General features: G+C 48.5%; 1 protein-coding gene across 9 annotated transcripts in view; it reads left to right on the top strand.

Annotated features, from left to right (window-relative positions):
• Spatc1 (spermatogenesis and centriole associated 1) overlaps positions 1–12,495 on the top strand; it is a 33,686-nt gene extending 21,191 nt beyond the window's left edge. For 7 of the 9 annotated variants that reach the window (XM_010630565.1, XM_010630564.1, XM_010630570.1 and 4 more), the window contains 4 exons: positions 3,250–3,915; positions 4,026–4,520; positions 4,654–4,793; positions 10,714–12,495. In XM_010630565.1, the coding sequence (XP_010628867.1) occupies positions 3,250–3,915; positions 4,026–4,520; positions 4,654–4,793; positions 10,714–11,043 (1,631 nt within the window). In that variant the 3' untranslated portion in view covers positions 11,044–12,495. The remainder of the gene's footprint in view (positions 1–3,249; positions 3,916–4,025; positions 4,521–4,653; positions 4,794–10,713) is intronic. The other 2 variants (XM_010630567.1, XM_010630573.2) reach the window with 2 other exon arrangements.
• The last annotated feature ends 212 nt before the right edge of the window (positions 12,496–12,707 follow it).

Genomic DNA, 12,707 nt, shown 5'->3' with positions numbered 1-12,707 from the left:
ACTCAGGTCCTTGTGCTTGCAAGGCAGGTGGCAGAACCACTGAGCTAAATCCCCAGCCCTTTTTGGGGTTTTTTTGAGACAGGGTCTCACTATGTAGTTGAGGCTGACCTGGAACTCACTATGTAGCCTAGGCTGGTCTCAAACTCACAGTGATCCTCCTGCGTCAGCCTCCCAAGTACTGGGATTACAGGTGTGCGCCATTGCGCCTGGCTTTGGCCTGTTTTTGGTGAAAAATTTGCTGTTGGTCTTATACAAGATCTGCCCCCCCTTTCATAAATCATTTCTCTCACTATGTAGTTGAGGCTGACCTGGAACTCACTATGTAGCCTAGGCTGGTCTCAAACTCACAGTGATCCTCCTGCGTCAGCCTCCCAAGTACTGGGATTACAGGTGTGCGCCATTGCGCCTGGCTTTGGCCTGTTTTTGGTGAAAAATTTGCTGTTGGTCTTATACAAGATCTGCCCCCCCTTTCATAAATCATTTCTCTCTTCCTTTTTTTTTTTGCACTGGAGATTGAATCCAGGGCCTCATTCATGCTACAACTGCAAGCCTCTATGGTTATAATGTGTCTTGTTGCATATCTCTTTGAGTTCATCCTACTTGGAGTTCATTGAATTTCTTTGATATGTAGACTCACCTCTCTTACCAAATTTGGAAAGTTTTTAAACATGATTTTTTGAGACAGGGTCTTGCTCTACATAGTTCAGGCTGGGCTTGAACTCACTATGTAGTCCAGGTTGGCGTCAAACTCTCAGCAATTCTCCTGCCTCAGGCTCCCAAGTGCTGGGATTACAGGCCTGTACCACCACACACCCGGCCCCTTTTTCTACCCTTTCCTCTTTCTCTGATCCTTCCAGGAGAAAGAGAAAGGAGTACTGGATGGTGCCCCACAGTTCTCTTAATCTCTGTTCATTTTTCTTTTTATTTCTCACATTGGATAATCTCAATGAATTTAGTATCAAGTTTGCTGATTCTTTCTTCAACCTGCTCAGATCTGCTATTTAATTTCTCTGGTGTATATTAGACCAGCTTTTTAAACTGCATCATCTGTATTCTGTGCCATTTTTCCTTTTGCCCCGGATCTGGGTAGTTACCACTCAGTGCTACTTTCTATACTTCCATATTTTTTTTTCTATATTTTGATGTTACGCCTTCTGTGACTTTCACCCTTGATAGTCACAAAGTTACTTCCTTTTTACTATCTAAAATTCAGTGTGGTCTGAAGCTCAGATTGGACTGTTTTCCTTTGGGAGATTGGTCAAGGTCCATGCAGTCCCCCTCCTCCTTTTAGCCTTGATTTCCCAGACACTTCACAATAGCCACATTCCCAGAAGACATTTGCCTCTGGTTTGTACACAAATGTGAATTAAGAATCGATTTTACAAACCATTGTAGTGGTACAGGCTTGTAATCCCAGCATTCTGGGAGGCTGAAACAGGTGGACTGTAAGTTTAAACCCAGCCTAGGCATCTTAGTGACTTAGTAAGACCCTGTGTCAAAATAAAAAATAGAGAAGCAATTTTTTTGTACCAAGGATTGAACTGCCTTGGGCTTTTGAGGCAGGCGGTGGCACCACTGAACTAAATCCCCTGCCTGGAAAAAAAAAAAAAAAAGTCTGGGGATGTAGTCAGTGCAAAACCCTGAGTTTAATCCTCAGTTTTTTGTTTTTTTGTTTTTTTGTTTTTTTGGGGTTTTTTTTGGTACTATGGGAATCAAACTCAGGACCTTGTGCTTGCCAGGCAGTCACAGCACCACTGAGATAAATCCCCAGCCCTTAATCCTCAGTATTGCACACACACACACACACACACGCACACACACACACAATTAAGTGGTTGGAAAAAAATCAAAAGAAGAATGCTATTTTGTGTATTTTATGGCACATTAAAAAATACATGAGCCAAGCCGGGGATTTAGCTCAGCGGTTCAGTGGCCTGCCTTGCAAGCGCAAGGACTCGAGTTCAAGCCCCAGTACCAAAAAAAAAAAAAAAAAAAAAAAAAAAAACCATGAGCCAGGAGTGGTGGTGAACACCTGTAATCCCAGCACTCAGGGAGACTGAGGTAGGAGGATCACCGTGAGTCTGAGGCCAGCATGAGATATATCGTGAGATCTTGTTTCAAAAAACAAAACATCCAAAAAAAAAAGTACACGAAATCCAAAAATTGGTGTCCATTAATAAATTACTGACACACATCCTTGGTCATTCACCTCTGAGTTTTCTTTGGCTGCTTTCACACTAGGATGGCAAACTTGAGTAGCTGGGACAGAGATCATGTGGCTGGCAAAGCTGGAAATATTTACTCCCTGACCCCTTTACCAGTCCTTAATCCATGTGACCATAAAGTCTCTATGGTAATAAGGAGCTCTTCAACATGACTAACCATGAGGTGATTGGGCTATCAATGGTTTTTCATATTTTTTATTTTCTGTGTTTCTAGTCTTTCCCTATAATATCATGTGCTGCTTTTAACAATAACAACAAAGTAGAAGTTTTAAACTAAATTGCAGCAGGGCATGGCGGCTCAGGCAGGACTACCACGAATTTCAAGCCAGCCTGGATACATAGTAAAACCCTGTTTAAAAAAAAAAAAAACAGGGCTGGGGATTTAGTTCAGTGATGCCACACCTAACTTACAAGTGCAAGGTCCAGAGTTTGATCCCTGGTACAAAAAAAAAAAAAAAAACCCAAAACAAAACAAAAGCTAAATTGCATACTCCCCAAAACAACTATGCTTCCAAAGGACTTCTCCCCAAGCATGGTCATTCAAATGGGCTTCCAGCCCCCTAGACAGAAGCCCAGAGGTTCTATCTCCCCTCTAGACCCACATTCCCTACTCAGATGGACTGTGTGTCTGCCCTACGCCATGTCAGGCTTTACCTGTTGAAACTCTGACTCCTACCCAGTGGAGCTCCTATCTCCCACAAGGATAGTCACCAGAAGGTACAGGCCCACCCCCCTCCACCAGAGAACAGAAGGGCCAACTTGGCTACCTGGTAGTCTAGCTACTAAGAAACTCTCCTTTCCTGGGTAAAGTGAAGGGTCCTTAGCTCAGTGTAAAGGCTTGCAATGTAACCCAAATCCAGTATCCTCTGAGATGGGCATTGCATGTCCTCTGACCGTCCTACAGGTCATCACCCTGACCCTGTAAGAACTGAGGCAGCCTACCACCTTGTCCAGGCCTTGTCTGCCTCTCCCTTGCTCCTGGTAGGCTCACCTGGGGTCTCAGTGCTCTCTCTGTGTCTTCCAGGTGTCTTCTTGTCCCTGTCCCCAGCAGCAGCAAATGAACCAATCTTGGAAGAAGTAGGGCTTGTAGCCCTGGCACCCCTGGTCAACATGTTGAGCAGCCCACAGCCTAACCCCACAGCTGGCTCTTTCGTGAACCCCCTGACTGGCCCTCTCAACACACTGCTGTCCAGCCCAACACCACCCGGGTCACAGAGCAGTCCATTCTCCAACCTCCTGAATGGCACCCTGAGCAGCCACCTGACTGGTCCCATGGCTGTTTCTCCAGGGGGCACCCTGGTCAGCTCTCTGGGCCTGACCTCCACTGGTCCCCTGAGCAGGCCCCTGATGGGTCCCATGGCAGTATCCCCTGGGGGCACCCTGGCCAGCTCCCTGGGCCTGACCTCCACTGGCTCCCTGACTCCAAGCACCCCCATAGCGGGCCACCTGACCATGTCTAAGAGCAGCCCCCTGATGGCCCCTGAGCCAGGCACAGTTGCCGTCTCTTTGAGCAGCCCCCTGCTCTCCTCCACCGCTGCCCCTATAGGTGTCTCTCAGAACCTTCCAGCCAACCCCATGAGCAGCCTGGTGCTGTCAGAGGCCCCAAGGCTGCGGCTGGCAGAGCCACTCCAAGGAAGCCCTTCTGGGCCCCCCTCCTCAGCTGGGACAGGGCAAGCAGCCACCTCCAAAGGTAACGGGCATGGTAGGGGTGCAGGGTATCCTGGGAGGGCCAGTGTCTGATCTTGTCCTGCTGCTCTCTAATGCCCCTCCTCTCATGTTTGCCCCCTCCCAAATCACTAGCGCTCTCCAATGAACACCCCCGGCCCACCCAAGACCCAGAGCCCCTCAGCATTGCATTTATGGGAGCACCCCTCCAGACCTCCACCCCTGTGGGTACTGTGTCCCCACCGGGCCCAACGATGGCCTTCTCCTATGGCACCTCAGATGCCCAGGCTCAGCCTAGTGTCTCCCAAGGGCAAAAGGTTCCCATCTCTGTCCCCACCTCCCCAGCCAACTCCCTAGCTGGCAGAGTCCTCAACTCTGCCCCTACTCCTGCCCCCCAAGCTGCTGCTATCTGCACCCCCTTGAGCACTACCCACTCCACCTCCCAGCCACTGCCTACCCCTCACTCTCCTCCATGCAACCCGCACACCCCACCTTGCACCTCATCCTTCCCGGCTTCAGTCACGGATACCCAAGGTTCACATACCACGAAGACAAACCGGAAAAACATCCTGGAGTCGGAGCGGAAGCTGACCCACCGCAAAACTAGCAAATTCCCTGATGGCTCCCGAGGTCAGTGACATCACAGGGCTCAGCACTCTCCTGGGGCACCCCAGGCCATCTACCCTGCTGCCTGTGTGGGCTGCTGACACGCCCCTACCATTCTGCCCACCCGCACTCAGTTGAGGCCTTTTGTCATCTCCAGAGTCGAAGCAGCTGGCCTGGGAGAGGCTAGTAGGGGAGATCGCCTTCCAGCTGGACCGCAGGATCCTGTCCAGCATCTTCCCAGAGCGTGTACGCCTCTATGGCTTCACCGTCTCCAACATTCCAGAGAAGATCATTCAGGTGTGTGGCCATCCATCTCCTTGTTGCCAGGGAGCATTCAAGGATGGGGTGGTGTGTTGGCCTTAATGGGTCACTAGGGGGCCCTACCTGCAGTGAGATTAAATATGTTGGAATCCAAAGGGACCCTGGTGTGGAGAAACCCCAGTGCTCTGTCCGAGTAGTCAGCAGATGTCCAGAGTCCACTTCCCACAGCTTCTCCAGAGAAGGGCAGGGCAGGGAGTCCCAAGAGCGGGCAGGTGGCTTTCCAGGTGGGTGGCCCTAACTCTCAAGGGCTGAGCAGTGAACACAGGTCCTGGAGCCACTGAACACCTAGCAGACTTGTCACCTGAGACTTCATTCCAGTGTATTCCTAGAGTATGTAACCTCCTCTTTTGGGAGGGCTGCAGCACATCTCTGCATCAACTGATATGTGTGACAGTCTGTGGAAGGTGCGGGCAGGGGACGGAGGTAGGGCTATGGGTATAGGTTTCCACTGGACACCATACAGCAGCATATGAGTGCCCTGGAAACCCCTTCCTGGCCAACATGGGACTGCTGGAGGCAAGGAGTTAGAGCTTCATCCCTGATTATCAGCCATTTGGGCTTCTCTTGGGAAAATGGTCTCACCTGTGTTCTGGACTCTGGGCGCACGCACGCATGTGTGTGTGTGTCTTTGTGTTTTGTGTTATGGAAGGCTGGACTCGGCTTTACACTGAGCTACATCACAAGCACTTTTTTTTTCTTTTTTTTTCTTTCTTTTTTTTCTTTACAGGGGATCAAACTCAGGACCTTGTGCTTGCCAGGCAGGTGTGGTGCCACAGAGCTAAACCCCTGCCCCCCCACACTTTTTTTTTTCATTTGAGACAGGGCTCAACCTTGTGATTATTCTGCTCTGGTCTTCCAGTGCACTGGGATTACAGGCCTCTGGCTACTGCACCCCCCTCCCAGTCATTTTCCCCCACCCCCTCAGGCTGTATTTATAGGTTGTAGATTGTGTGTAATCTAGGCAGGCAGTAACTTTTGGTTACATGGATTGATTTTGGAGGCAGGTTTGAGCTTGCCCTTTCCTTTTGGTTAGGTATTTAATTTTAATGTGGTCAGAACTATCAACATTTGCCCTTATTTGTACACCTTCATGTCTTGTTTAAGAAATCCTTCCCTAAGTGAACTAATCAGACACAAAACTTCAATATCATTGGTTTCTTTTAAATGAGAAATCCAGAGTAAAAATAAACAGCAAAATAAAAGATAAATAATAAGAAGTAGGGAGATATATCATTCTCAAAGAGGAAGGAGGATCAAGAGATGGAGGGGGCAAGGAGGAAACGGATAAAGGGTGAAAAAAAGGAATTCATATGTTGCGTACATGTACCAACTCCACACAAGGAATGTAAAGATTATGTACTGCAAACATGTACCCCCCAAAAAATAAAGAAGGAGATCAAGACATAGCTGGATGCGGGGAGCAAAGGGAAAGGAGTTAGAAAAAGGAATTAAGGTGTTTTATGTACATGTACCAGTTTCCCACAAGGAATGTAAACATTATACAGTACACACATGTACTAATAAACAAAAAAATCATTCCCTATCAGAAAGTCCTGAAAGTATTCTGCATTTTCCACATTCTATTTATTCTATATTTTCTCTGACATGTTTGGAGTTTGGTATCTTCATTTGAGTCTGCTTCCCTCCCATAACTGATCATACTGGACAGTGTAGAGAGGGGCAATCCCTCTCCTGAGCATTGATGGCTCCTTGTCTAGCCCCAGAGGCCAGCAGGACACAGAGGGCCAATTGGACCAAGATGACCCTAGGGCAGCACATAGCCAAAGTGCAGAGCCTCAACTAGTTCGAGTGAAGAGATGGCCCCTATGCCTGAGGGACATGGGGACAAAGGGTACCAAGACAGGAGACAAGGAGGGCTATGTGGATAGGGTAATGGTGGCAGCTAAGAGCTTCTTCTGAGATACACAGCCAATCCATGGGGACCCTGCAGGAGTCTTAATGTGGCCATCAGGCCAGCCTCTCCAGGTTCACAGCTGTAAGAGCCTGGCATGGCCAGGCCACAGCATGGAGGGTTGCCCAGAGCCTATCTCAGTACCCACCCAGACCTGCATCTCTGTAGGCGCTCCAGTCTATCTCACTTCCGCCTATGCTGCCCTCATCACAGGAACACACAAAACTGGATCATTACTCAGGGCAGGCCCCTTCTTGCTCTTCTCCCACATCTCTTGGCTCTTTCCTTCCATCTAAGTTTTCAGATCCATTCATCAAGTTCAAGGGAAAACCTGGTTCAAATCTTGAGTAGCTTTTTGTTGATTGATGGATTAAGGTATGTTGATTTGGAGACCATCATCCTCGTTACCTGTGGTTCATGTTGCTCAGGGGGACCCTCTGGTGCAGGTGCTGGCTCTGCATTGCTGTCCAAGACCACAACCACCCTCTTGCAGTGCAGATTGCCCAGGGCAACCTAAATTTGGCAAACACACTGTTGAAGCATAATTAGGTCTCTAAATTTTGGCATCTGATATCTAGCTGGCAAAGACATTTCATTATCAGCAAAAGTATCATTGTCTCTGTAGAAATTACTGTAAAAGGAGGCCTCCTGTGGAGTGAAATTAGACATTTAAATGGCAGTTGATAAAATGCATGGACATTTGACACAGGGGTTGGTTGTGCCAGTACCCCACCCCCTTGTATGGTTCCTTTACCCTTGAAATATTACCTAGGCTGTGAAATTTGCTAGTCACAGCACCAAAGGGTAACTCTTTAGGAAAGAGGCAGAAGGGAAAAGAGCAATGGATATAAGGCAGTATTTCTTTTTTCTTTTTTGGTTTTTTGAGACAGGGTCTCACTGATCTGGAACTCACTATGTAGCCCAGGTTGGTCTCCAACTCACAGTGATCCTCCTGCCTCAGCCTCGCGAGGGCTGGGATTACAAGTGTGCGCCACGACGCCCGGCTAAGGCAGTATTTCTTGCATGTTCAAGGAATGCAAACCAGTGTGACACCCTCTGAACCACATTGGCAACTTCACTCTAGTCCTTCTCCCCAAGATCCTCCTCACTAATTCCACACCTACTATTCCTCTGTCATTCAGTGGCCAGCACTTTGGCCATTGAATACTTACTGCCCAGGGACCTGTCTTTGTCTTTGGAGCAGCTTCTCTACAGCCCTACTGTAGAGAAGTGGCCTTTGGGACCTCGACTGCCACCCAGGCTGGCTCTCTGTAGGGCCCACTGGGAGCAGACTGATGTCTAGTCCCGTTCAGAAATCAGAGATCTTCCTCCTGGTCTCCAGACCATCTGCCTAAGGGGCCATTTGTTGATTCACATCTGCCTCTAAAATCCATTTGGCTTAGCCTTGATTTAGTTTGCTTTTCTGGACTCTAATGTCAGTGGCTGCTAGACTCCCTAGATTCTACTCAGACCTGGTCATTTTCTTCAGGATTGCTATATAGCTTTAGGCCATGACTGAAAAGCTTTAATTGAGCCCCATTATTCAGTGAATACTCACTGCCGACTTTTCATTGAACCTGGGTGTTTCGTTTATGAATTCAGTTATGGCATTTTTTTTGAGCCAACTAAAAGCAGTCTTAGGGCTCATACCTGTCACCCCTTCTATACAGTTACCAAGATCTCTGTGGAAAATGTTCTGAGCTCTTTTCTTCTCAGCACCCTAGTCCTAGGAGACCTTGAGTCTAGCTGTGGCCATGTGAGAGGAACAAGGGCAGTAGAAGAGGGCAGGTGGTGCCCTGGATGCAGCCACAGCATCTGATGTCCCTTGCTGCCACTCACTGACCTGCTAAGAATGTTTTTGACTTTTGCAAAAATGATTTGGTATCCAGATGCCTTGCCAAACCTTCTTACTAGTTCTAATAGCTTATACATAATCTTATTTTTTCTTTGCAGCCAATTGTTTCATATAGACAGTTGCAGCTCCTCTATTCCCTTTTTAAAATTATTTATTTATTTTGGTTTTTTTGAGACAGGGTCTCACTATGTAGTTCAGACTGTTGCAGAACTCACTATGTAGCCCAGGCTGGTCTTGAACTCACAGCGATCCTCCTGCCTCAGCCCCCGAGTGCTGGGATTACAGGTGTGCGCCACCATGCCTGGCTATTCCCTTTTAAATTAAATATAAACTGATATATAAAAACAAAGGTGTACATATGATGTCTCAAGACTTGTATACATTGCATAATCAGGATACTAACAATGATCTCCTTAAATCTCTCTCACTCAGTTCCGCTGCCTGCCTTGCAAGCACAAGGTCCCAAGTTTGATCTCTGGTACCAGAAAAAAAAAAAAAAAAAAACTGATAGAAGCAAATATTGGCTATTTAAAAAAAGAAAGAGAAAGCATAGTATTCAAAGAGGAAGTACCATTCAAAAAAATCTCTCTCACTTACTCACTCTTCATCTCCCTCTTCAGCGCTGGAAATCAAACCCAGGATCTTGTGCATGTTAGACCAGCTGAGCTACACCCCAAACCCTAAATCTCATTTTTTTCTTTGGCATACAGTAGCTGATGTTTAGATTCTTGGGCAGAGTACTCATAAAGCAGCAGGTCATGTGGACAACCCTCTCCTGTATCTACCTTGACAAGGAACACTAGTCTCCCCACTAAGTATAAAGTGTGTTTCAAACTACTCATCAGATCTTCTCTTAGACAAATCAGTTTGTATGCTTGGTTCCAGAAAACAAAATCCCCTCTAGCTGTACTGCCCAGAAAAATGCCAATACCGCAAGGGACTTTCCTAGGGGACATTCCACTAACCCAAGAGAGCATGCAGGCACCTAGTCAGGTGTCCCTGGGCCGTGGATTTAGCTCAGTGATTTCAGCGCCTGTTTTGCAAGTGCAAAGTCCTGAGTTCGATCCCTGGTATAGCTCCAAAAAATGCTAGTCAGGTGTTCCTAGTCTGGCACAGATGTCTCTAGTGCCATACCCATGCTCCACTTCAGGTGCTCACCTCCATGTGGGAGGCCCACCACCCACCCACAGCCACTTGCCTGCCAAAAGCCCAGGTGGTCTGGTGCAGGGGAGGCTGAAAAAAGAGAAATGCTTGGCTTCCAGCCTCTTAAGAAAGTCACTTCTTTGTCTTAAATTGAGGACCTCAGTCACTTTATGTTTTTTTTTTCTTTTGGTATGTGGGGATTTTTTTTTTTTGGTACCGGGGATTGAACTCAGGCCCTTGCGCTTGTGAGACAGGCGGCAGAACCTCTGAGCCAAATCCCTGGCCCTATCTTCTTGGTTTTAAAATAAATATGTATAGGAGAATGAAGTCCCTTCTAATTAGGAAGATAACTGGTACAAAAGAAACACTAAGTAGTAGTTAGAAAGGATGTTTGCCTGATGCAGTCACTGCCTGGCAGGGGGTGTGGTAGATGAGGAAGTGAGTAGAGACCAAGTCAATGCAACAGATTCCCATGTCCAGGTACTGGGACCAGCAGGACCTTCAGTGCTGGGGCCAGAGGATACTCTTAGGATAATGAAGGCGGGGCCTTCAGCAGAGCCAGGAAGAAACCTAGGAAAGACCACAGACTCTAGGACAAGGCAATTCTGGGGACATGAAAAGCCCCCTCATTTTTCTTATACCTCCAGACTCCTACCTACACTTCCTGTCCTCAGTTCCTGGTGGCCTCAGCCCAAGCTCAAATATCTGGTGATAGATGGGGCAGGACACAGAGCTGGATACTTGAAGAGTTTTGGGGATCCACTGGCCTTGCTTGGGTTGGAGTAAGCCTTGGGGGACTCTCCCTTGGGCTCATTCCACTGGGCTTCCATGTCCTAGGTCCCTCAGGTCTCTCTCCTAGGACCTTTTTCTTGTGCATCTCCTCATATTGTGGCCTGCCATACCCAACAGCCTCCCTCTAGTCCCTTTGCCTGCCAGTAGGCCAGAGTGGGGCCAGAAGGTACCTGATAGCTACTCTGAACCCACAGGCCTCTCTGAACCCCAATGACCACAAGCTCGATGAGGAACTGTGCCAGACACTCACACAACGCTATGTGAGCATCATGAACAAGCTGCAGAGTCTGGGCTACAATGGACGGGTACATCCAGCGCTGACGGAGCAGCTAGTGAATGCCTATGGCATCCTGCGTGAGCGGCCAGAGCTGGCTGCATCTGAGGGTGGCTCCTATACCATGGACTTCCTGCAGCGCGTGCTGGTGGAGACTGTGCACCCCAGCATGCTCACTGATGCACTACTACTGCTCTCCTGCCTCAACCAGCTGGCACATGATGATGGCAAGCCAATGTTCATCTGGTAACACCGGCGCTCGGCTGGCCCAGGCTTGCTCTGCTCTGCACTCCTGTGTACAGCCATTAAATCTTCCCACAGAGGCTACCATTAGGCCCAGGCTATTCTGGCATGCTGCCACCTATGGATGGCTTGCCAGACCCCTGCACCAGGATCTTCAGTCCTACCTGCTATGAAGGTCCAAACCTAACCATTGGAGAGATCCCTGGAGCAAAGTTTGGCAGCTTTCTGCTTTGGTCAGAAACTCCCAGGTCTCCTTCCCTTGGTGATGGAAGCAGTAGAAACTCTGAGGTTTGGATGGAGAACAGGAATTGCAAAGGAGTGGAGCAGTGCCCAGCAGTGGTAGGTAGAAACTAGGGCAAAGAGCTTCAGGGCCTGCAGGGCAGGAAGGAAGTAGTAGGAGGAGATTCAGAAGACAACAGCCTCACCCAAACCTAGGCAGGGAACAGCCTGGGAGATGGCAGCCCCTTTCCAAGATGCCCAAAGTCTGAAAAGAAGAGGCCACCTTCACAGGGTCCTGGAGACCTAGGATGAGGGACTCAGAGCTGGAGAGAGCCAAAACTGCCAGCTGAGGGCCTGAGGCACACAGGTTGGATAGGGAAGCAAGGGAGGGGAGGGGAAAGGGGGATCCAGGGTATGACTGGATGCTGGGGGTAACCTAGCAAATATTGGCTATTTAAAAAAAGAAAGAGAAAGCATAGTATTCAAAGAGGAAGTACCAGTCAGCTGGTCTCACTCACTCTCTCTTCATCTCCCTCTTCAGCATTGGAAATCAAACCCAGGATCTTATGTGTGTTAGACCAGCTGAGCTACACACCAAACCCTAAATCTCTGAGATGGGAAGGGCTGTGGGCAGTGTGGGAAGCTGAGGTGGGTAGGCCAGGATGGGTTTTAGGATGCAGTTAAAGAAGGTAGCATGGGAAGGCCTAGAGTGGCCTCTGGCCTACAAGGTAGAAAAGGGCAGTCCCTGCATGTGGGAAGTGGCAGAGGCTGAGCTAGAGAAGTGGGGGATAAAGATACCAACTGTTGGGGGTCCCAAAGCACCAGTGATCACCAGTTAGGTTGGTAGGAGGGGATGCAAGGGCCACAGGGTCTGGGTTCAAACAGAAATTCTGTCAGCTACCAAGTGAGGAGTCCAGAGGGTATAGAGAGTACTAAGGTCCTGTCTCTGATGCCAGGCCCCAGGAGCTTGCTGCCTTCTGCCCCCACCCCCAGTCCTCTGGCAACTTCAGGGAATCCAGTCAGACAGCTCAGCCTCTGGCTCAGTTTGCAGAATAGTCAGGACAGGACTTGATCCAGAGGGCAACAGCTTGGCCAGATGAGAAGCAGAAGCCCCTCCATCTCCTTGGAAACCTGGGTGGATGATACTCCTGACCCAAACTTGCAGTACAATTTAAAAGGCATTTGGCTGGGCATGGTGGCACAAGCCTATAATCCCAGCACTCGAGAGGCTAAGGCAGAAGGATCCATAGCCACTTGCCCTCTTTCTGCCTTAGCCTCCTGAGTGCTAGGTTACAGGCGTGCACTACTGTCCCCACCTATTAACTGTAATTTCTATATATTACTTGAACCTTATCTCAATAAATAATAATATAAATAAATGTTTGTACCAGGCTGATTGAAAGATGAGTGCTGACTCATAGCCAGAATTAGAAAGGTGGGCATCCTAGGGAA

The sequence above is a fragment of the Fukomys damarensis genome, unplaced genomic scaffold, assembly GCF_012274545.1.
Source record: "Fukomys damarensis isolate Sample0158 unplaced genomic scaffold, DMR_v1.0_HiC HiC_scaffold_5, whole genome shotgun sequence".
NCBI classification, from domain to species: Eukaryota; Metazoa; Chordata; class Mammalia; order Rodentia; family Bathyergidae; genus Fukomys; species Fukomys damarensis.
Note: the sequence above shows the minus strand (reverse complement) of the source record. Positions and strands in the feature narration are given on the sequence as shown.